At 52.1% G+C, this 22522-nt stretch overlaps 4 protein-coding genes across 4 annotated transcripts; all 4 read right to left on the bottom strand.

Annotated features, from left to right (window-relative positions):
• Positions 1-1007: 1007 nt before the first annotated feature.
• Positions 1008-5917, bottom strand: ASPBRDRAFT_513479 (putative jumonji family transcription factor). Its single transcript, XM_067626708.1, has 5 exons — positions 5532-5917; positions 5370-5467; positions 4381-5303; positions 3260-4316; positions 1008-3126 (listed from the first exon to the last, which is right to left on the bottom strand). The coding sequence occupies exons 1-5, from the start codon at positions 5787-5789 to the stop codon at positions 1134-1136; spliced, it is 4329 nt and encodes a 1442-aa protein (XP_067480933.1). The 5' UTR covers positions 5790-5917; the 3' UTR covers positions 1008-1133.
• A 3517-nt stretch (positions 5918-9434) lies between these two features.
• Positions 9435-12099, bottom strand: ASPBRDRAFT_41383 (choline/carnitine O-acyltransferase). Its single transcript, XM_067624551.1, has 4 exons — positions 11737-12099; positions 11633-11662; positions 9653-11575; positions 9435-9585 (listed from the first exon to the last, which is right to left on the bottom strand). The coding sequence occupies exons 1-4, from the start codon at positions 12056-12058 to the stop codon at positions 9458-9460; spliced, it is 2403 nt and encodes an 800-aa protein (XP_067480932.1). The 5' UTR covers positions 12059-12099; the 3' UTR covers positions 9435-9457.
• A 2004-nt stretch (positions 12100-14103) lies between these two features.
• Positions 14104-15797, bottom strand: ASPBRDRAFT_513195 (CAP domain-containing protein). Its single transcript, XM_067626704.1, has 3 exons — positions 14765-15797; positions 14418-14707; positions 14104-14354 (listed from the first exon to the last, which is right to left on the bottom strand). Exons 1-3 carry the CDS (start codon positions 15418-15420, stop codon positions 14284-14286), a joined length of 1017 nt encoding a protein of 338 aa, XP_067480931.1. The 5' UTR covers positions 15421-15797; the 3' UTR covers positions 14104-14283.
• Positions 15798-19810: 4013 nt separating this feature from the next.
• ASPBRDRAFT_194611 (thioredoxin domain-containing protein) lies at positions 19811-22327 on the bottom strand (the record flags this gene model as incomplete). The annotated part of the gene is made up of 4 exons (XM_067620771.1): positions 19811-20451; positions 20507-22012; positions 22069-22186; positions 22238-22327. The coding sequence occupies 4 exons, from the start codon at positions 22325-22327 to the stop codon at positions 19811-19813; spliced, it is 2355 nt and encodes a 784-aa protein (XP_067480930.1).
• Between the last annotated feature and the right edge of the window lie 195 nt (positions 22328-22522).

The raw sequence follows: 22522 nt of genomic DNA, 5'->3' as shown, positions 1-22522 counted from the left end.
TCAAATAGTATGATTTCTAGGCTATTTCAGTCATTCACAACTATCCATTTCCAACGTACATCACGGTGGTGTCTTGTCACTCCTACTGAAGGTAAGTGACGGCTGCCACATCCATGCTCGCCAGCAACACTCGAGCCTCCCGTCGGACTCCAGTGCTCAACTGGGCATCGGGCAAAGGATGAGCGCCACGGAATAAAGATAGAAAAAATAACGTGCGGGGAAAGACCGGGCATGAAGGGGGGGAATAACAGACACGACTGGTCGACCGAGAGGGTAAAAGTCCGAACGAATAGGAAACACAGGGAAGGGCATGTGTAGGGGGTATCAAACAGGGTAGGGGAGGGTGTGTTCACTATAACAGAGACAAGTCCATCACCTTCATAGATAAGACCGATGCATATCGTTTTGGGGGTTTTGGTGTTGGTCATTTGGGATTTTCTTTTTCTTTGGTGTGACATGTCTAGTGTACGTGCGGACCAGAAGTAAAGGGGCGAAAGTAGGCCCCAATAACTCTCCAACCAGGTAGATATAAGGGTAAGGAGAGGGTCCAGACAGGCAAAGAGGGAAAGGTGACAGGGAACAAGGGAGATAGGAGGGGACAATCAGGGACAATGGAAGCAGGGAAGAGGGAGGGAGGGATATCGACTGGGGGGGGGGTGAAACAAAAACAATGATCGCGGGAACGGCGGTGGTGGGTGGCCCGGCCCGGGCATCAAGACGCCTGGCGTTGGGTATGGCGGATGGCCACCTGGCCGACTCGCCCACCGCCACTTTTGGAGGGGGGCCAGCCGGTCGCTCTCCTTGATCTTGTATACTGGACTCCTTCGCCTTCACCACTTCAATCAACATCCCCTCGCAGAAAATGAACACAAGATCATGCATGGCCTCCAGTAGACAAGGCCTCAAGTTGAGTCGCAACCAGCCAGCTAGCGTCAACTCCGTCGTCAATGATCATCGCCCAAGTGATCATGAAAAGAACCGTTTCAAACGCACAAAAAAAGAGGAAAAGCAAATAAGCAAAACAAATCGCAAACGCCCAGTCATGCAGTCGTCAATCCAGATACGTCGTTACATGAAGATGCAGTGATAATAGCATGCCAAATACAGAAGGTCACGCCCGCACGGCCCCAGCATCACGGGCTCAGAACGTTGCAGAGGTCCTCCGTTCCATCGAGGCCGAAGCCCGCCATGTCGACGGAGTGCAGCGAACCCGGGCCCCCACGGCCCAGAGAGATATCCGAGGAAGCATAGTCATGCTTGAGCCGTTCATGAGGTCCAAAGAACGGACGCGTCTCTTCGTTGGGGGTGTTCCCGTCACCCGCGGCCCAAGGCCCATGCTGCCAGAACCTCGTGTTGGCCTGTTGGTCCCCGAAGAGGTCATGGTGGTCGTGGTGGGTCTCAGTCCCGTGGTTGGCAAAGTCATTGGGCGACTGGAACCGCAGATGCGACCGGCTGAAACTCGAGCATGGAGAATCGGCATGCAACGGGAAGTCTAGGTTGGGAAATGGTATGTCCTCGACGGTGGTGATGTCGATGGTCGGGTTCTCCGTCTGCTGAGCCAGCGCTGACGCTAGCCGGAGATTGGAGGCGGAGCTTTGGCGGCTATGGCTAGCCGACCGTTCGATGGCTCGCTGAACGAAACTGCCACACGTCTTGAGAATCTTTTCCTGATCCTCCGGCGAGAGGCTGGCAAAGTAGTCATTTGCCAAAGAGGGCTTGGGCAGTTCCGGTTGGCAAGGAGTCAAGCCAAAGGTCTTCTGGGCATACTCCGTGAACCCGGACGGCATGTCGTACGGGGACTGGTAGACGGTCGGAACCTGTTCCCGCTGCTGCTCAAGGTAGGCGTACTTGCGAGGCAGCTTGGTGGCAGCAAGGCTACCTCCGTTGGCGGTCTCTTGCTTGATGTTTTCCGACTCCTTTTTCTGCAGCACGTCCAGCCGATCCCGATGACTCACCAGCGAGAACCGGAGCATCTGCAACAACCGCGTCACCTCCTCGGACCGCATGTTGAGGGGTTGCAGCGGCAACAGCGTTCCATCCGGTGCACGAGGCTGCACTCGCTGCTGTGCCATGGCCAATTCCAATTTCTCCAACCCGGTCGGCGGTGGTACGGATCCCATTGGGCCCAAGAGGGTCTCTACGACCAACTCGGGGCTGACAATGGTGTACCCGGCGAAGACATTGGCATGGTCGGTGATCTGGGCCAAGCGACGACGGGCAATGAGTTCTCTGACATTGGCGAAATTATTGGCGGGGAGGTTATTGGTGGTCTGCTGCTGCTGCTGTTGCTGTTGCTGATGGTGATGGTGATTATGAAGTTGCTGCGGACGGGAAAGGGATGATTGGTGATGGTGAGATTTGGTGACCTGGGGATACGGAGCATGGCGGGCTGATTGAGTTGGCAAGGATCGGTAGGCAGACGGCATCGCAGCAGGGGACGCAGCAGTGAGAGGCGCAGGACGAGGAGGGGCAAGAGGAGCGTGCTGCAACAGGGAAGGGCGGCGGGATGCGGCAGCAGCAGCGGCGGCGGCGGCGGAGGTGGTGGTGGTCGTGGTGGTCGTGGCAGCAGTAGGAGTGGCGGTAGCAGCAGCAGCGGCGGCAGTAGCACCAACTACACCAGCGGCAGAGGCGGTCAAGGGCGACAGGAGGTGAGGGTGAGGGGCACCAGCAGCATAATGATGAGGCGGAGCGAGATGATGGTGGGGGTATGAGGGGAGTCGGGCCATCACGGCGCCGAGCGACTTGACGCTGTCCAGGAAATTCGCGCGCGGGTTGTGGATAGGCACGCTAGGGCTGTGTGTATACTGTGCCCTACACTCGGTGGAGGATTCGCCCAGGTAATACCAGATCTGTTCGCTCTTGCTGAGGTCGACCTGCGTGGATGGTGGGGCGGACTGGTGGTTAGGGTGATTAGTGCTGTCCACCGTCTCGAACTCGGCCCACTGATACGGAGATCGCCCATCGCCAAACGGATTCCCTGCCACCGGCACTGCCGACTCCAACTCCTTCCGCGCCTCAGGTTTGCGCGCCAAGTGGGCTGGTAATGGCCTGGTACCTGGTGCCAGCGGTGAGAAGTTGCTTCGGCGCACGACCAGCATCCACCGGTACGGTAACTCAATTACGTCCCTGCACAATCGAACCGGTTAGCCTCCTGCGATATCATCGTTGCCCAATCCGGTAATCCCCAAACAAATCCACGCCCGCGGGGCTCCTCCTTCATGCAGAACTCTTCGTGGGGCAGGCACCAACGGAAACTTACCCTCGTGGCAGCACTTTGACCAGTAACGTCCGTTCCTCCGGTCGGTTCTGAAGCACAATCGCTCCGTTAATTTCCTTATCCGCCTGGAACTGCACCAGATCCCCAGCCACCAAGCCCCGGGCCGTCTGGATGAGCTTGCGGTCATAGTCAGGTGACTCGCCGCTAGCCATCCAGGACGGCTTCTTCTGGCGGTGATACTTGCACTTGAGGTCCACGCTGGGGATCGAGTACTGGTTCCCATCGTCCGCAATCACCGCGACCTGGCCCTGCTCCACCTGCACGCCGGCCAACAGGGCACAGGTGGCGTGGTATGACCGGGTGCACTTGCCAAAGTTGCACTGGAAGCATGCTCCGCGCACTTCACGGCAGAAGAGACATTTGAGACCCATGCGGGCCTTGGGGATCTTGTCCACGTCACACACCACCTCCTTACCAGACTCATCGCGGAGGATGGAGGTCTCCTCGGTATACAAGGCACAGCGACGGTGAGCATGGGACTTGCCATCTTCGGTCGGCAAGAGGTCCTCATAGTCCAGATTGTTGGGACACAAGACACAGGGTATCTTTCTGGGAACATCCATGGCGACCCGCATGCGTTTCGCCTTGGTGGTTTCACCGTCATTCTTGCGCTTCCGGCCCCGCGTAGATGTCTTTTCGGGGACACTGCGGGGAGGCGTCAGGAGATCCGAGGCGCCTTCCATCTCGTCGAGATCACTCTCATATTCGCCGAAATACTCCGGGGTAGCCTCGCCCCGAAGCTTCCGCTCGATCTCGTCGACATCGATCCAGACACTATCAGCCTCACAGTTGCACTTCTTGGCCACACGGCCGTAATCGAGCCACTTCTCCGTCGCGAAGTTGACCGATTCAGCGCAGTTGTACCCCAAGTTGTAACCGGAATGATATCCGTAAGGGTAGGTGATGACAAACTCGCCCTCGTAGTGTACTAACTTGTTCACTGTGATGCCGTACTGGGACTTCAGCAGATTAGGAGAAACAAGGTAGGTCTTATGGCGGAGGAATTGATCGCAATTCTTAGCGTCACTTTGCCAGATACCTGTCAAGTCAACATTAGCGTCCTCGTCCTACCTAACAGCGGATTCGGTATTCGGGAGTCTTACTCTTCATGGCTTGTTCAAAGCGAGGAGCATCCTCTTGGGAGATGCTGTACCACTGTTTCGGAGCACCAAAGTGGATATAGTTGATGCTGTAAAGATCCACATCTTCCAGGTGCCAGGCGAAGGTAGCCTTCCACATTCCGAGGTAGAGGTATGCCGTGTTCACACCAGGCACCTTTTGCCCCAAGACGTCCAACAGGTTCGGTAATCGGGCGACATTCCATGAAGTCGTAATGTTATCATCGAAAAGAGAACCCGGCATATCGGCACCGTACATGGGGTTGTTGAACATCAGGGACTTCCAGTAGTTGGTCTCGAGCTCCTCGCATCTTTCGTAAGTGTAGTCCTCGCTATCATCGATGCGGTAGTCAAAGTCTTGGAAAGCTTCTTCGTCCACGTAATCGATCGCATCGCCCTTGTTGTGCTTTCTGCGAGAGGTGACAGACTTGGGTTGCCGTCCTTTGGGTTTCGGGCCGGGCAAGGATTCGCCGTCGCTCAATTCTTCGTTTTTCGCCTCGACGGGGTTCGATTCAGGAGACACAGGTGTTGGCGGGCCTTCCGGCTTGATCTTATCCAGTCCCTCGTCGGCGGGCGGTTCTTCCTTGACCTTCACCTGGTTGGCCCGTTTTGGCGGGCGACCGGGGCCAGGACGGCGTTTTTGAGAGTCCGATCGTGAAGTCTGGGTTTTGGGAGCAGAAGGAGCCCGGGTCACTCGGTCCTGGTTCCGGCGCCGTTCACCTCTTCGAGCAGGTGGCTGGTGACTGCTTTCTTCACACAACGCTTTCCACTGGGGTAGATTGTATGATCTCTGTCTTTCAATGTTCGCCTGTGTGTAGGTTCCGTGCGAGCCATGAAATTCCTGCATAATCGGGTTCTTCACGCGGATCTTCTTAACGGCTTCATCAAGGGGCGGTAGGGAATCGGTCCTTGAATCAATCACATCAGTTAGCATCCTCTTATCAGCCTTTGTCCGCACAAGCGCCGAGACATACCATTCCTTAGGAGGGATGACTTTGATGATTCCGGAGCGCATGCCATACTCCTCGACCTTGTTGATGAACGATTGAAAGTCGCGGAACTGGTTCATAGTCTATTGAGATGTCCCATTAGCCCATACCTTGGCCGGGGATGGGTGAACATGGTGGAGGACTCACCGGCTTGAACACCGGAATCTTGCCGCCACCATAGTAGTGGTCCGGCTCGATCTCCTCATCGTCCGCTTCCACCGATGGTATCTCCTGGGCGCCGTTGACATTGGGATCGAGTTCGAGATCCGACAGCTCTGACGGAACCCCATCGGGGACCTCTTTCTTGCCGTTCACGCTCTGGGGAGGTGTGATTGAGGCTGCGTCGGCCGCCGGGGCGCCGGCGACGGGGTCGAAAAGGGGTTGATCAAGCGCTGCCGCCATCATCTCAAGATGGGAAAGAACGAAGGGTGAAATTGGTCGGAAGTCGATAAGGATGCCGTCGTCGGAATATGCGACCGCTGATCGACGGCAGGAGAGGGAATCCCAGCGGTCGGGGGAGAGGGCGTTAAGAGTTCGGAAAGGACTTGTGCTGTAGATCGGTCAATATGGCGCAGGAACCTTTTGCTTTTTCTTGTCGCAGTTGAATTCCGACGAGGTAAATGAGGGAAGGGAAAGAAAATAAAATAAAGTAATAAAAAAGGAAGGATTATTAAGGCTGGCGAAACGGAGCTGGGTATTGGGGGTACAAGATAAGAGAGGTCAAGTAGTAGCAGTGGTGGTAGCAGTGATAGTGGATGACGAAGGAAGAAAGGGTTGGTGGACTGCAAGGCTAGATGATCCGAGCTCCCAGAGACGAATTGCTGGGTATAGGGATCATGCGAAGCAGCAGAAAACAACACCCAGAGAAAATGCGATAAAGATAGGGACCGGGTGGAACGGTGGGTGGAAGTAAAATTAGCAAGTGGATGATGAGATCGGTATCAGCAGCAGTATCACCACAGCATTGGCAGAGAGAGCGCAAGTTCAAGTCAAGCAGGCCCCTCCTCCGGGTTTGAGGGCAATGGAGCGAGAAGATTTGCCGTGGGTGCAGCAGGACCAAGCAGCAAAGGATGTTCGCCAACGAGTTGCAGAGGCACAGGCCAGGCTAGTGTGAGGGCCGATGGGACGCTAGCAGTAGTAGGCTAGTAGCAGCAAGCAGGAAGCAGGCAGAAGGCAGGGGGAGAAGGAAGGGAAAGGGAAGGGCGGCAGAGCCAATCCCAGCTCCAGCGTCACGTCGGACGGTCCTTCGCTGTGGATCCGGGCCAGAGCACGATGGCCTGACTCTTGAGAATTGGGAAAAAAAAAAAAGGGAAAAATGAGGTGTGGAAATGCAACGGATTGGTAGATAGTTTGATGAGTGGGTGTTGATGGGGACTGCTGTCGTCTGCACTGCAATGAACCAGTCGTAGCAGGCAGACTAGCAGTAGTGAGAGCAGTAATAGCGACCAAGTAACAAGCAAGTAACAGCACCAGCCGCAGCCTGAGCGCCTGAAAATGGAAGTCTTAAGGCACCAACTCCGCGGCGCGATACTCAGTCGAGTAAAGGCACGTAATGTGGTCCCGGCCGCGAGCAGATCTCAGCACGTCTCCGGTGTCGGGAATAGACACCAACTTGAAACAACAGTGTAGATAGAATAGTATGAGGGAATTAAGATACTCACTTTACACAATAAGCCGCTGAAAAGAATACAGTAGAAAGAAGTGAATGCGAAAAGAATGAGCTTCTCCCTGTCAATAGACAAAGGGAGAATATCCAGCTTTACTCGTAGTTAGTTAGTTCCTTCTATGTACTACAACTTTTGCGAATTCCCAGCAACTCTCCCAGTTGACGACAGGAAGATCACGTGCAGCACATGACTGGCCGGAATCAGACACAGCACCAGTCCCCGTTACGGTTAGCGTCATACCGGGGCGAAAAAAGAAAAAAAGGAAAAAAGAAAAAGGTGTGTGTGTGTGTGTGTGTGTGTGTGTGTTCAAAGTTACTGTGGGACGCAGAATACACCACGCGGTAGACATCAGCACGCTGTAGGCTGTGCAGAGCCTGGCCTAAGTTTTGCATTTGGCGAAATTCGGATAGCGGCGGACCGGCAGAAATTCCCTGGAAGCATAGTCTTTCTTAGTTCGACCATTGCGATCTTCACTAAGTTGGTTTAGTTAACACTAAGTGGAAGGGTCTGATCGGTATGATCTCACCAGCCGAGTGTACCATTGGATGGTTATTTAGCCGGTGGTAAAGGCGGCTTTTTTTATTCTTATTATTATTTTCATGTTTCTTACTGAATAACTAGTCAGTATCTTAGTTATGGAAGTTTAATTATGATAGACGACGGGATATGTTACCGTGGGAATGGCCGGCCTATACACTGTGTAGAGTGTAGACAAAGTCTACCAGCTAGGCAGGTAACACACAAGCTGTTTATCAATACCATAATCAATAAAAATGTGTACCTACATAAAAACCAATACGACATATACATATAGTATGATCCAATCTCACCTCGTAAATAATATAACCGAACTCAAACTTCACTAGTAGCCCAGCCCAACACCGGAAACATAGTATTATATCAACAACACCAGTCTTTACTATACACCACATTTACACCCACACCCACAAACGAAGATAACTTATCTTCCCTTTCCGACCGACATACATACCTCCTACCTACTACATACATACATATACACGTACATGAATACACATGCATATGCACGACAAACTACTAGTACCTTGACTGTACCTTAGTACTACTACTTAGTTAGACTCCTAAATTCACACCCGGCCAAACACCTACCTACTACCACCAAGCAGTATTATCATCTTAGTAGTTACAAAGTAAGCAGACTCTTGAACTTCTTCACTCCTTCCCATAACGGCCATATGCAGTTGATGATATTCCTATCAGCAGAAACCGATAGGCTAATGCAACAGAACAGACCTCTCCAATAACCCACTGATCAGATGTTAAGTCTACTAGTAAGTAGTATGCATGTATGCAAGACACTCAGCGTTGGGCACAAATCCCTTAGCGGGTGGCGTGAACCACCACCACCACCACCAGACTCACTACCTAACTACTAATAACGACACTGGCAGACTCAACCCGAGCAAATCCCACATATTTCCCTGATTGGCTCCAGCTTGAAATCGTTCGTAATCGGGAGGGAGGGAGCGAGGGTCAGTTGCCAGCAATTCATCCTTCCTTCCATCCATCCATCTATCCATCCAACCAAATCAAATAGGTGTTATGGTTCATTTCTTCCTTCGTCGGTTTGCATTGAAAAGTAAGAAGGATAAGAAAGAAGAAATTAGTCTGCTTCCTAGAGGCAGTCCCGTTATGGCCTGAGTTAGTTATTCATTATTCATCTATTTTGCCCCAGTGGCATGATCCAACATACTTTCTAGTTCTAGTTCTAGTTTCTCATTCGATCTACTACGCAAAGTAAAGTTCATTCTAGCGAAATTAAAGGCTGGTCTAACTATTACTTTACTCACCGTTGTAATCCGTGACCGGGCCGGTGTTGCAGTGTATGTATCGTGGTGGAGAATGTCGAGATCGTGGCAAGCTGATTAATTGCATTTACTAGTAACTCACTCACTAACTGACAAGTTAGTTACTCCAAGTAACATACAGAGTAATGATCTAGGTTACTGTTCACTGCTTACTACTTTACTGGCTACAACAGGCACCGGAAAAATGTAAACTCAACCGGGGGTACGGCGCGTGGCGTGGTCTGCGTCGGGTAGCGGCGTGTGCGGGAACGGATGTAAAGTAGGACGAGACAGCTGTTTCAGCGCCATCTGGGCTGTGGGATGCGCAGTGTGCACCCAAGGTTTATGCATCTCATCCAAAAGAGATGGTGGGGAATTTTCTTGAGGAATTTATCCTACCAGGGAAGTTCAAAGCTGCAAATCATCTATCGCATTGGTATCAATCAACAGTGTATATACGCCGAACACCCATCATGGCTAAATCAGGAGCATGAGTGACGGAAGAAATCAACTAGCACAAGGCATGAATCTAAGTAGACCACGCCAGCTCACCTCACAAGTCACAACCACACCGGCAACTTCAATAATCATTCAGCCGCAGCTTCTTCCCGACAAACCGACGTTTCTCGGGCTTATCGGCGCCCCGCTCCCGGTCTGCATTCAGCCCCTTGAGCGCGTGGAGCAACATCCCTGCATCGAAGAACCCATCTGATTCGGTGGTTAGTAGCTGTGTCGTTCAAACGCAAGGGAACACACGTCCAAAGGGGCAACTTACATCCGCCCATGCCATCGTCCTCGAGTTCTCCGCTGTCCGTCGTGGGTGTCTCGGCACCCCGATGCAGCTGGCCCGGGTCACCCCGGACTATCCGGCCCCGGCGGTGATCGCCCTGGAGCCGCTCGGCAATCATCTCCATCTCGCGTGCTCTGCTCGTGCGCGGGCTGGCTGGCCGGTGGTTGACCGTGCGCAGCAGCTTCCGGATCTCCATCAGGTACGATTCCAACGTGTACATCAGACGCGCAGTTTGTCGATGCTTGGACGAGGCGCAGAACGAAATCGAGTCGTCCTTGATTATGTAGCCAATTCCAAAGCCATCCGCAGATGTGGGCCCGAAGCCAAAGTGCCGTAGGCACGGATTCCCACAGTTGGAGGTCGACAGCACGGTGGTGTTGATTTTATCCCAGCCAGCGTCGCTGAAGATCGCGGGCATAGTGCGCACCCCACGGACGCTGTAGCCATTGGATGACAGACCGTCTTCCGATAACGACGTAGAAGACTTGGGCGAGTCAATGGATGCGGTCTCCACGGGGCTGGTGTACCCGTTGGAGCTGCTGATAACGCTGTTGTTCGCGGACGAAGCGCCGTCATCAAAGGACCGTTGCCATAAGCAGTACAGCGCATAGAGATGCCTATCCTGTCCCTGGCCCTTCGAGCAGTCCTTCGTGATGGCGGTATGTTTCTCGGTCGCTTTCCGCAGCGCGCTTACCTTTTGCTCGGCCGGGTTGTCTCCCCAGAACGTTTTAACAAAGTCGACGCATTCGTTGGTCACCGTCCGGATTGCTTCGGTTCGACCGTGTAGGAAAAACTTCGTCATCGCAGGTTCGTAGGTGTTCTCCATGCGGCCGTAGAGCCCGTAGTAGGCTGCTTGGAAGGCCATTTGCACAAACGCATCAGGGGAGAAGCCCATAGATGTGATGAAATTCTTGCCAAATCCTTTGAAGTCGAGCACTTGGAACTCATGCTGCTGCAAAAGATCGGACAGGTGGGACTCGGCGAACCGCAAAGCAATGCTGAGCTCAGGCGCCATATCCCACTCGAGTTTGCGGGGTGTTGTGCTGACGTTGCCGAAGCTTCGAGGGTCGCGTTTCGCAGGATCAGGGCTGGATGTCGCCCAGAGGGTCGGTGCCTGGCCGTTGATCGTCCGGGCAAAGCGGAGTATGGTGTCCGTATAGACATCGCTGGCAAACCGGAGTACCGTATGGCCATCTACGCCAGTGTGCTCAAAGTTGATGCCTGCACTGCCGTTCTTACACACAATGATCTGGAGTTTGTCATACCACCGGTTGGTACAGGTGCCCACCTGCACGCCTCGGATCACTTCGCTCGTTCCACAGAGCATGTTGGCGCAAAGCTCCGACATATTGTGTGGTTCGGTGTAGTCCAAGCACAGAACGAACAAAGCCGTGTCCACGATATTGAGGCATTCTGCGTTGTTCGAACCTTCATCCTTGGTGAGAATATCTCTCAATCCCGACCAGACTTTGCGATTCTCTGTGCTCAACACACCAAGCGCTCCCTTCGCAGCATCATGTATGGGTGTCTGTTCTGCATCTCCAATGATGACCTGGAGGTTGACTGCAATGTCCTTTTCGTTCATGATCAGGTCACTGTTGTCGTCCAGCACATCGAACCAGTAGATTTGGCCCCGGCACAAGACGACAATATGCTTTGCGTGGGGATCCTGGCTGATTACGCATCCGTTATCGGTCGGGACACGCGCTGTTCCGAATAGGCGAGAATACTGATACATGCAGAGGGGTGTACCCCGGACAGTGTCGGGAGGGAGTTCCTCCCGCCTCACAGCACGGACAAACGACAAGGCAGAGACAACGAGGGAGGCTGCTCTAGTAACCTGGTTGTTTCTCGCAGGGGTCGGGTCATCTTCCAACAGGAAGAACGGGTTCAGGTTCAGCACAACAGCTAAATACAGCAATTTAGTACAGCAGATTCCCCAGGCGTATCGCACGATTCACTCACGGCTGTCGTAGTTCAAATAAGAGTCGTACCCTACAAAGAGCAGAAGCAGTCAGCCTCGAACGACACAGAAAGGCATGAAGGAAGTTCAACGTCTGATGACATACAGAATTGCTCGATATAGCTAGTTTTCGAAGAGGCATAGGTCTTGAGCTTCTCTTGCAGGATAGGGCCTTCGGATTTGAGAAAGTCCTGCACGGCCGCCCTGGTCTCATCCTGCTCTCGGAGTGTCTGTAGCGGGGCTAAAGCTTCCAGGTATCTTTTGCACGTTTGCTCAAGGTCCGGAATGGGCAATTTGGGTAGAGAATCCTGGTTTGCGAAGGTCAAGCCCTTCTTAGACGGCTCTGATGTTTCTCCATTCACCGACATAGGGACCGAAGACGGCTTGATCTTGGTCTCCGGGGGAGTGTTCGAACGAAGAGAATCCATTGTGCTCCCCAGAGGCTTAGGGGCCGTGAAGTGGCGAACTGCTACGGACGAATAGGACATGGTGTCAGCACAATGCCGTCCGTCCTAAGATTGTATGTAGAAAGACAAGTGAATAATATAGGAATCGATGAAGAGGCAAGATGATGTGATAGATATTATGATAAGCTCGCAGGGCAGTATTAAAAACGCGGAAGGATTATCTCATGACCACAGCTCACGTCACGAGGTAGATGTGATCATGAAGGGTCGGGGGTATGAGATAGGGGGAAAGAAAACATATCGAAGATGTGTGCAGCGAAACTGGCATCATATATAGGTAGAGACCACTCAGTGGGGAAATAATGCATCGTTTCGCAATGATTCCCGGTGAGCAACTGCTGGCCGCGGGGTGGAACCCAAAGGTACCTTCGGGATAAAGGGAGTTAAACGGAGGAAGGGACACTTACAGCTTAGCTGCCAACACTAGAGGTAAGCGACAGGCTACGTCTAGATGAATGGCTCGAACCCCAGTGGATTAGCTCGCCGGGCCTAACCGTCCGCGGCTGCGCCTAAGGACAAGCAAGTAAATGGGGGATCGGGGGAACGGATGAAGTCTGGAAGTATATCCAGCTGGTGGCCTGCCAAGAGATATGCACGATAGGCCCGGTGGGCCGTACGAGGTGGAGGCGGGAAAGCGTTTGTGCGCGAACGTGCTGCTGCTGCTGCTACCTAAGCATTTAAGAACTGATATAAGTACTTAGCAACACCCTCAGGAGGAAGAAAATGGGAAGAGAAGGCCAGGTATGTGCGAAGAACCCCATCCGGTCGTGAGCGTTGTTCCTGTGGCAGTACCAAAGAGAGGACGGGATAGGAACTGCGGGGGAAGGAAAGATCATGTGAAGCCGAGAATCCCAGGCAGAAAGAGAGAGAAAAGGCAGTAGAAACAGAACTGCGATCTACTAGCACTGTACTAGTATTAAGTAGAGACACGTACCCAGGATTGTAGGGCACAGCCAATGGAGGAGCACGACCCGACTGAATTAGGTGAAGTGGTGAAGACGGGTCAACTGCAGTGACCGCATTAGACAGAGTAGTTTAATGAAGAGACGGAAGGGCTCTAACGATAGCCTCGAAGCAGCTACAAGGATTGGAACATGTGGCGACCAGCCTGGACAGAAAGCAGACCAATTGGTGACGTTTTCGGGCGAAGGGAGACGGTGGGAAGTCTGGTTGCGGGGAGGAGAAGCTGCCAGATTCTCTTGCGCTTCCCTCCCAAAAGAGGCAATCAGCTGGGCTTATTCAGAAGACGGAAAATGACACCAACTGCGACAGTCACGTGGGTGGGGGCGGGACAGCCGCTGACCAGATAAGAAACTAATACACTGGTATGAATTGGATGGTGGTTAGTTACAGGACTACCCGCTGACATTCTTTCTAGCTACTCGCTATTTACCAAGTACATCGGACGACTACTTTCTTCTCCCCAGGTGTCATCGAAAAAAGGACTCATCATTTGTAGCTCTTGTCATCCCGAAGCAAGTACCGATTCTAAATCAGGGGCGCCCCCATATCCACACACCACACCCGCTTTGCAAAATACCCGAATCATAATCACACGAAATGAAGATCATCTAGTCGAAGGCCAACGAGTCAAAATTGTTTCTCATTGGACCCCACCAAAAGAAAACACAAGAAAAGCAACAGATAAATATTCACAGATGAAGATAAAGCAAGAAGGAAAAGAAAAGCAAGTCACGCCGTGCACCTGCTCTGGCCCGTGGGCTCCGAGGTCGAGTGGATCCAGTGTTTCGGTACGTCGGGCAAGCGGTAGGGTAGATCTTCCCCAGATGGACCTCCGTCAGAGCGTCTTGGCGATCCGGACGTGAAACAAGCGCAGGACGTGTCTCGGAAGAAGACAAGCTTATTATCAAATAAAATAGACAGTGTGAAGGGCGAAATGAGATTTAATTTCAAAAAAAAAGGACTGATGATCGTCAGATTCTCCATTGTTCGATGTTCGCATAAGGGCCGGTGGCCAGAGAATCGCCCTTGCACCAGATGGATCAGGGACAGGTGTTTACTTCCATCACAGGCAGCTCTCTAACCCAACGTATCGATATCCCCCTACGCCCGTCATGGCAAAGCTGACCGTTTTACCCGTCGGGTGCAGGGAAACCGACGATTCCTTGGCATGGTGCAAGAGCGAAGGTCCCCAGGCACAGTCACGCGAAATCATCTCTCACCATCTATGACGCAACATAAACAGCTTGGCCGAGAGGGCGCTTGACGTTAGTGGCATATTCGCCCTCGTAGTTTCCTGGAAATCAAGCATGTCAGTAATCGCTAATCGATGGTTCCAGTCGAAGTCGGGTATACTAACCGGCAGGGCTGTAGTTGCAGACCGTGAAGGGCAGGGCTTCGGAGGCATCAACATTGCCCAGGCTATCGCAGGTGACCGTAGCGCAGCCGACGTGGGTGGTGCCGGCCCAGACGATCTGGGAGAAGTGGCCCCACAAGTCGAAGTTGGTCATGTCGGGGTCGGCCTCGCCGTACAGGTCGGTGTAGTAGCCCATCTCGCCGTTGTACATGAGGTTGGTGATCATAACGCCAATTTCAGAAGACTCCACACCATATCCAATGTTCTGACCGTAGCCACCGCCATCGATGGTACTGCAAATATGTTAGCGCAAGAAGCATGGGCCTTCAGGAATGCATGATTCCACTTACGTGTCGTGCTCATAGACACACTTGGCGGCCAGGGTGTAGGCGCTCGACTCCAAGTCAGCAGACCACTCGAGAGAGCTAGCAGAGTGGTTGCTACGGTGGACGTTGTGGTTGTACAAGACCGCGGACTGGTAAGCGCTGGTGGCGGTCGAGCTAGCGCTGGACGAGGTCGTGGTCGCAAGGGTGGTGGACGGCGCAGCAGCCGAAGACCAGGACGAAGTCCAGGCGGAGGTCCAGGAGGAGGTCCAGGCAGTAGCAGCCTCCTCAGCAGCGGTAGTGGCGACAGCAGCAGCAGTGGTCGCAGCAGAGGTGACTTCCACAACAGGAGTGACAACGGACGAAGTGCTGGCCTCGGCGGCGGCAGCGGCAGCAGCAGCGGCGGCGGAGGAAGAGGCCTCAGCAGAGGCAGAGGCAGCGGCGGCGGCAGCAGCAGCAGAGCTGGACGACTCGGCGGCGGCGGCAGCGGCAGCGGTGCTAGAGGAAGCAGCAACAGAGGCCTCTTGGGCGGCGACGTTCTCATAGACCGTGGGAGTAGGGTACTCGGTGATGGTGGTGGTCAAAGTGACGACGGTCCAGTCGGTCACGTAAGAACGCTTGTCAACATTGTGGGCCAGGGCACCAGCGGCGCAAAGAGCACCCAGAGCGAGCGAGTAGCGCATGTTTGAATTGAGGGTTGTTGGTTTTGTCTTTTGCCAAGAGTCGAGAGATGATTTACTACAGTTCAACTGTACTTCTCCGGGAAGTTATGCGGCCAAGAGATCAACAGGCACGACACCGTGAAAGAAAGATATCGGTTTATAGAGTTTTTTTTTCTGGCGATAATGCAGATCGACTGCGAAGTGGTTGCGTTGGTAAGACCGAAGGGTGGTTGGATGTGTATATGTACGAATAACCAGCACGTATGGACAAATGAATGACAGCCTTCAGGAAGAGGAAACACTTTTTTGAAGGAGTGGAAAAAAGTGCACCAAGAATAAAGGCGAAAGGTGAGAGGAAGATTTGAAGGGAACGGTGGTGGGAAAGGCCAACGGTAAAGAACGAAGGGCAAAGGTGAAGGAGCCGAGCGGGCGTGAAGTGATAATATAGTCTGGAGCGAGCAGCAGAGCAGCTGGAGTTGGGGCGGCAACTTAATCACGGAAAGGAGAGCGACTCCAGCGGGCGGCGTGTACCCGGTGGGGTCGACGATCTTTGATAATTAAACGCAAATTAATTCAAACGGGGGGAGCTTCATATACGAGTGGGTTCTGGACGGATCTCGACGTCGCGATGGGTCATGGATGGGGGCCTGTCCCCAGTTGAGCAGACAGGCGAGCATCCTTTGACCAGGCAATTTCTTTCAGAACAGAGGCAAGAGAGCAAGGCCAATTCACTCTTTCAACGCGCCATGCGGTGCCCCCAGCGCATTAATATCGGTTCAGCTCGCGTGTACACCGACGTAGTACCACGGAATGCCGTGCCTTGGTGCCTGTGTCCATTGTTTTTCCCCTGAGTAACGAGTAACTACGTATGTCCCAACCACGAGCACGTACCCGGAGTTTTTGGAAAGGATAGCAAAGAAGATCGGCTACGATAGCTGGGACTGACCAGTCAGTCCCTTTGGTTGACCATTTTCTCTGATACATTCCCGCCCATGGCGTTCTGACAAGGAATCTTCCAGGGCCAGGGTCTCTGACCTCCACGTCCCTGAGATCTGAGACGATGTTGGGTCCAGAAAGAGTAGCAGACGCGGGAGAGAGAGAGAGAGGATACTACTGGGTGGTGTGTAGTGTGTACCACTGTACAGCCATAAGGCGGCCCGACATGGCGCCTCACGGTAGCCGGCAAATCGACATAATTAATTCCAGTGACGAGGTGTTTTTTGAGGGGGGGAATTTACTTTTTGCCCCTGGAAAAGTTGGGACCCAAAGAAGTAAAAAAAAAAAAGGCATTTTGCAGGGATTGGATTGTCCAACCGTCGAACAAAATCCCGTGCCCCTGGCTCTCCACTAAGCTACTTTGGGTCAAGCTGCATGCCGCCCGTTTCAGGAACGGGCTCAGCTGGGCCAATCAGCATCTCGTTCCAGGTTGATACGCTGACGGTGGGGCTTCCCACGGTCGCAATGGAATCAACACCCACAGCCCATCCTTTGGCTCTCTGGCAATTCCACGCTGGAAGTACACATACATTCAAAGTCTCTCGTTGTTGGTCCATCCTCAAAGTCCAGACCCAATGCTTGTCAATGGATCAAGGTGGCCATCACTCACTTCTTGCCAGTCAACTGAGTTCTACCTTCGTCATGCCCAGGAATACCAAGAAATGAGCACCTACGAAAGCTCCGTGGGAAAACTCTCCGATGTCAATGTAAGATAATCTATTCGAGATTATTAAACTCTCAATAAGATGAGCGGAGAGCAATGACGAACAGGGCATCATCCTCATTAACTATCTACTCTCTGCTCTCTCGTAGCCAGCCAACTTTAACCCCCTCGTCCACCGCAATTTTGGGGGTCGGAATACTACAACACCGCCCACCAATCTCACTCCAGCACCAGTCCGGGAATTCCCAGGGGTAAAAGTGCAGGGTCGCTAACTGTGATTAACCACCAAAACTTGGCAACTGACTGACCCACTCGCAAGCCAGAATGGCGCTTCGCTAACGTTTCACTTGCGGCCTTCCCATCATCTTTCGGAGATTGGGTACTGGAGCTAGTCGAGTGGTCTAGTAGCCCCGGCTCCAGCTTCTCTCTCTCTCTTGCTCTTTTTGCCTCGTAGCTCGATACGGAGTACTCCGTAGTATCTAGACTAGACCTTTTCCCGAGGCCTTGTATCCAATATTGCCCCAGGACCACTACTTTACACTCGGTCGTGGAGATTCCCGTCACTTACTAGATAGGTGATGTGTCGAAGTTCTAGAACCATGGATATGCCGTGCCTAAGATGGAGTCCATTTAACGGACGGCTTCCTCCCCTTAGTCTAGAAAGTAGACTCGATGGGCACACTCGGTGGGCATTGCGCCATTGTCGGTCATTCTTTGGTACAAACGCTCATGACACTTTGTAGAGCTTCGGAGAGGCAAAAAGAGAGGTTCGCGAGAGGGGGATAAAGTCTCTTTTGCTTTTACACACAATCCCCCTCCCCGGTTCCATGGTTCCAAACGGATAAAGACACTTCAATCACATTCAGATTTATCATCGTCTTTTGACGTACACTGTATGTCATGCAATCATTGTCATTGCTTTCAAGTAAAATCTTTCTTGCCACTGCATCCGATCCTTGGATACCTTCTTCTAGAAGTGAAAAAAAACTTCGACAGTTCGTAAGCAACAACCTGGCCATGGATACACCCTCTCGTACCTGGCGTGCTTGCCATGGTAGACAGTTGAGAAATTACTCTTCTTTCCCCCACTACACGTGGACATTCCCAAAGGAATCAGAAGATGATAAAGAAAAAGGTGAGTGATTATGGTGATGATCCCCCTGTCATCCATCCATCCAGAAATCCATCGATCGGATACATCGGCTACTTGCGCGTTTAGCATTGAGCTTGGCGAAAAGGTCGACACTCATACAAAGTTAATTTGCTCAATCCCCTCATCTAACCACTAGACTATAATCCACATGACATCTACTAGCTTACGTTGCACATACACACACACACATACACATACACATCACATACTTAATAAGGAAGAGCTTAGCGACGAACCATTCCCATTCTCTGTCAATGCATGGGATGACCCAACTTTCGGATGCATTTCCACCTTGGGGCGATGAGCGGAGCATTCCCGGCAACCAAACTTCGGCTCCGAGTGCTGCCGCGCCCCTCCCTCTCTGGCAGTTTGTTTCCATTACTTTTGATATCGAGATAGATGTGGATTGTTAGAGTCTAGATTTATTGATTCTGACAGATGAAGAATTCAATATGGTAATGAGATTATCCACTGTTGTGGTTCACTAAGGTCATGATTGTAATCGTTTAGAGAACCGAATGTAGGCAGTAAGTCACTACTTACTTATTACTACTAGTACCATTATACATTCAGTCTTTCAATCATGTCACATCATACTAGCAGTGTATGTGCAATTCAACAATGATAAAGCCGTACGCTAATTCAGCCGATAATAAATCAGTAAACATCATATTAAATCACCTAATGCTAAGTAGCAGACAGACTGCCTATGACAGATACTAGTACAAATGGGCTTTTGTTCATGACGGCTAGTAGTTCCGAACTCGTCCCGAACTTCGAATCTATACTACTAACCGCCCAGTAACGTACTGCAGTCTCTGTCCACAGCAAACAATACAATCAATCAATCAATCACAGCGGATGTACTCCGTATCTTATTCCCTCCGACAAGATACTAGTCAGATCATACCTTAGTACTACTAGTAAGTAGTGACCAATCCAAAGTAATTCCATGCCCAACCAATCAAACCACATGACATCCATCTCACCGACAGCAGGTGAGGCACCCAACCAACCAACCCACCAACCATCCAACCATCCAACCAACTTCAGATCTCGATCTCAACTGGCGAAGTCCAGATCCATCAGGCGAAGCAGAAAAGAAAAAAAGAGAGAAAGAAAAAAGAAGCAACCCATGAATGACGTATATATGGTTGTGGTTGAGACAGTTGATGAAACAGAAACCCAGACTCAAAACAAAGGAATAGAAACAATCGCACACATACCCCTCCTCGCTTCAAACCCAATTTTGTGTCACCCTTCTTTGTAGTAGTAAGCAAGCAAGCAACCCATGAGACAGATCTGTGTGACTTGATGCGATGCTCAGGCGTATCGCTTATTGGGGTTTCGACTACGTCATTTGGATTGAGGCTGAGAGTGGTGGCTGCTGCTGCTGCTGCTGCTGCTGCTACGAACCCTGTGTCTTGTCATACGTAAGGTGGGTGTGGTCTAGCTAGTAAATGCATCGGAATCATTCTCGGACCTTGTAAGTATCTAGTTGATAACTGTTTGCATACTTATGAAAACTGAAGAAATTGAATTCACATCATCCAAAGGCTTCATAATATACCAAAAATATATTCATTCAATTGTACAGTTCATACTATGTTCACTATCCGGCATCGCCCACTTTCACAAACCATAAGATGATTCTTGGCCGTCTCCGACGCTTTCAGTTCCCGATATAACGGATTTCGCGTCCGTAACCAGAAAGATTGATTCCCTACAAAGTCTCCCACATGAGACGCTCGGATATCCACAAGAGAAGCGGTCGTTGTCGCCGTGGATACCGCCAACCCAGCTTCCGCTCGAATCTTCTGTACAATCATGCCCCGCACACAGACGGGCTCATCTGTCTTTCGAATCCCGCCCTCGGATGCTTGGATGCTGCCCTCAGTCACGGCTGTAGCGAATACGCCGGTGACGTTCCGCGTTCCCGTCTCCAACCCAACAATAGCGTCCAGCAGTCCAACAAAAAGGAAGGGATGCTGGAGTATCTCCACGGAGAATGAGCGGCATGTTTGCCGGGCAAGCGTCCTGTATTCGTCGTCCTCTAGCAGGCTTCCAAGGCGCAAGAGATTGCGAGCAATCACTCCATTGACAGCCGGTGTGGCTGACTCCGTGCCGGTCTTCAGGCGGAGAAGCGGACCCGGGGTCCCTGGCGTCATTGTGGAGGGTGTGCTATAATATCCTGCCGGTGTTGTCCCCACATAGGCAAGGAAATTATCATTAAGATATTCTAGCAAGAATGTTAGCATCACAGGCATCTCGCATACACAGGTGAAAATACTCACTCTGCAGTTGCTCGGCAAACTGCAAGTAGCTGTCATCAAATGTAGCCTCGTACATGTCTAACAGCCCACCAATCAAGTACGCGTAGTCGTCAGCGAAACCTGGGGTGTTGCCTCGGCCGCCATCCCGATAAATGCGCCAGAGCTGTCCAGTAGACTTCTCGAATAGATTCTCCTTGATGAAGCCGATGGCCTTCGCCGCTGCCTCTCGGCATTGTACCGCCTTTGAACTCTCGATCTCCTCGAATAGTGCACTGCACTTAGCCAGCGCACCAATGGCCAGCCCATTCCACGCAACGATAATCTTATCATCCAAATCGGGGCGCACTCGCGTTCTTTCGCGGTATTCTCGAAGCTTCTGCTTCGCTGTTCTGATTATCCTCACCACTTCCTCTTCGCCTAATCCAAAGTCCTTTGCAAGCCTGCTTGGAGTTACCTTGACCGATAGGACATTTTGATTCATGAACTCATCATGTGGGTCGTTCTCAGGCGCAATGTTCCCGTCAGGCAGGACACCCCAATGACGGGCGCAAACTCCAGCGTCTCGTTGACCCAGCACTTGTATCAGCTCCTTCAGCGTCCAGACGTAAAAAGCACCTTCTCGCTTCTCGGTATCATTAGGCGTGGGGAGGCTATCTGCGTCCTCGGACGAATGGAACGCGCCCGTTGGCGACTGGATGGGTGCAGTAGTCAAGTAGGTGGCCAGGTCGTAAACCGCACCTAGCAGTTCGGGGTTGTGAGTAATCTTGAATGCATCCACATAGACGTCCAAGAGTTGTGCTTGATCGTACAGCATCTTCTCGAAATGCGGCAGGCCCCAGTCGGCAGTGACACTGTAACGCGCGAAGCCGTGGCCGATATGATCCCGGATACCCCCGCGCGCCATACTGATAAGCGTGTCGACAGCCATGGCAGTTGCCTTGGCGCACTCATCGCGCCCAACAATATCTGCCACCGCAGTCGGATAGATGCCCAGACGAAGCAGGAAACTCAGGTTGGATGGAGTGGGGAATTTCGGCGCAGTGGAAAAACCACCGTGGAGGGGGTCATATCGAGAAACGAAATGCTGATAGGCTTCCTCCAGAAGCTCGAGGTCCAGGTCCTCGTCGGCCTGCCGATCACCTTGATAGGAATGTGTCCCTTCTTCAGCAAACTCCCGAAGTTGTTTCGTGATTTCTTTCGCACTCTCGCGGCATCGCAGTTGCTGTGTCTGCCAAACATCGCTTAGTTTCTCGAGGATCTCGACGAAGCCAATTGTCTCGGTTCCCGTCAAAGTGGAGGAGTTGGGGCCCGGCCAATAGGTACCACCGAACACTGGCTCAAGATCAGGAGTCAAAAAGACGTTTAGGGGCCAGCCTCCAGAACCAGTGGTAGCCTGCACGTAGTTCATATAAACGTCGTCAATGTCGGGTCTCTCTTCGCGATCGACTTTGATTGGAATGAAAGACTGATTAAGAATGGAAGCCACCTCCTGCGACATGAACGATTCCTTCTCCATTACGTGACACCCTGAGTTTGACGTTAGGAAATGCGCTGCCACCACGCCTCACAGAAAGAGAACTTACAGTGACAAGCCGAATATCCGATACTAAGGAAGATCAGCCGGTTATGGCGTCTGGCCAATTCGATCGCTTCCGCATCCCATAGCTGCCAACACACTGGGTTGTTCATATGTGCCCTAACCTATCCACGAGTCAGTTTCTGACGCGAGGGCAGGGGGTCGTCCTAACTCACATAAGGCGATCGGCTCTCGTGCAGTCGGTTGACGAGTTTCGGACCGGTCTCGGTCGCGCCGTCGTGGTGCATGGCTAATGGAGCAGCCATCCTGCTGAGGCTGTAGGACATTCAAGCAGTGATCCACTTATGTTGATAAATGATTCGTCTATCCAGCCCAGAAGGGTACACAGCCTCGGATAGGCACGTTGTGAGAGAGGGGAAGATCGTTTGATAAGATACCACCTCCGCGGTTGGACCCCGGCTACCAAGCTAGACAGGGGAGTGGGAAGGGGGTTTAGGTGT

The sequence above is a fragment of the Aspergillus brasiliensis genome, assembly GCF_001889945.1.
Source record: "Aspergillus brasiliensis CBS 101740 unplaced genomic scaffold ASPBRscaffold_4, whole genome shotgun sequence".
NCBI classification, from domain to species: Eukaryota; Fungi; Ascomycota; class Eurotiomycetes; order Eurotiales; family Aspergillaceae; genus Aspergillus; species Aspergillus brasiliensis.
The sequence above is the reverse complement of the archived record's forward strand: the minus strand, read 5'-3'. Positions and strand labels throughout refer to the sequence as shown.

Excerpts from the sequence above, each read along its gene's own strand:
- ASPBRDRAFT_513195 (XM_067626704.1), bottom strand. The coding sequence starts at position 15,420 with ATGCGCTACTCGCTCGCTCTGGGTGCTCTTTGCGCCGCTGGTGCCCTG. Across the intron at positions 14,708-14,764 it reads TGTGTCTATGAGCACGACAC|TACCATCGATGGCGGTGGCT; the intron begins GTAAGTGGAATC and ends ACATATTTGCAG. Across the intron at positions 14,355-14,417 it reads CTGCAACTACAGCCCTGCCG|GAAACTACGAGGGCGAATAT; the intron begins GTTAGTATACCC and ends CTTGATTTCCAG.
- ASPBRDRAFT_513479 (XM_067626708.1), bottom strand. The coding sequence starts at position 5,789 with ATGATGGCGGCAGCGCTTGATCAACCCCTTTTCGACCCCGTCGCCGGC. Across the intron at positions 5,468-5,531 it reads AGATTCCGGTGTTCAAGCCG|ACTATGAACCAGTTCCGCGA; the intron begins GTGAGTCCTCCA and ends ACATCTCAATAG. Across the intron at positions 3,127-3,259 it reads GTCAAAGTGCTGCCACGAGG|GGACGTAATTGAGTTACCGT; the intron begins GTAAGTTTCCGT and ends TCGATTGTGCAG.
- ASPBRDRAFT_41383 (XM_067624551.1), bottom strand. The coding sequence starts at position 12,058 with ATGGATTCTCTTCGTTCGAACACTCCCCCGGAGACCAAGATCAAGCCG. Across the intron at positions 11,663-11,736 it reads TAGCTATATCGAGCAATTCT|GGTACGACTCTTATTTGAAC; the intron begins GTATGTCATCAG and ends TGCTCTTTGTAG. Across the intron at positions 9,586-9,652 it reads GGACGATGGCATGGGCGGAT|ATGGGTTCTTCGATGCAGGG; the intron begins GTAAGTTGCCCC and ends CCACCGAATCAG.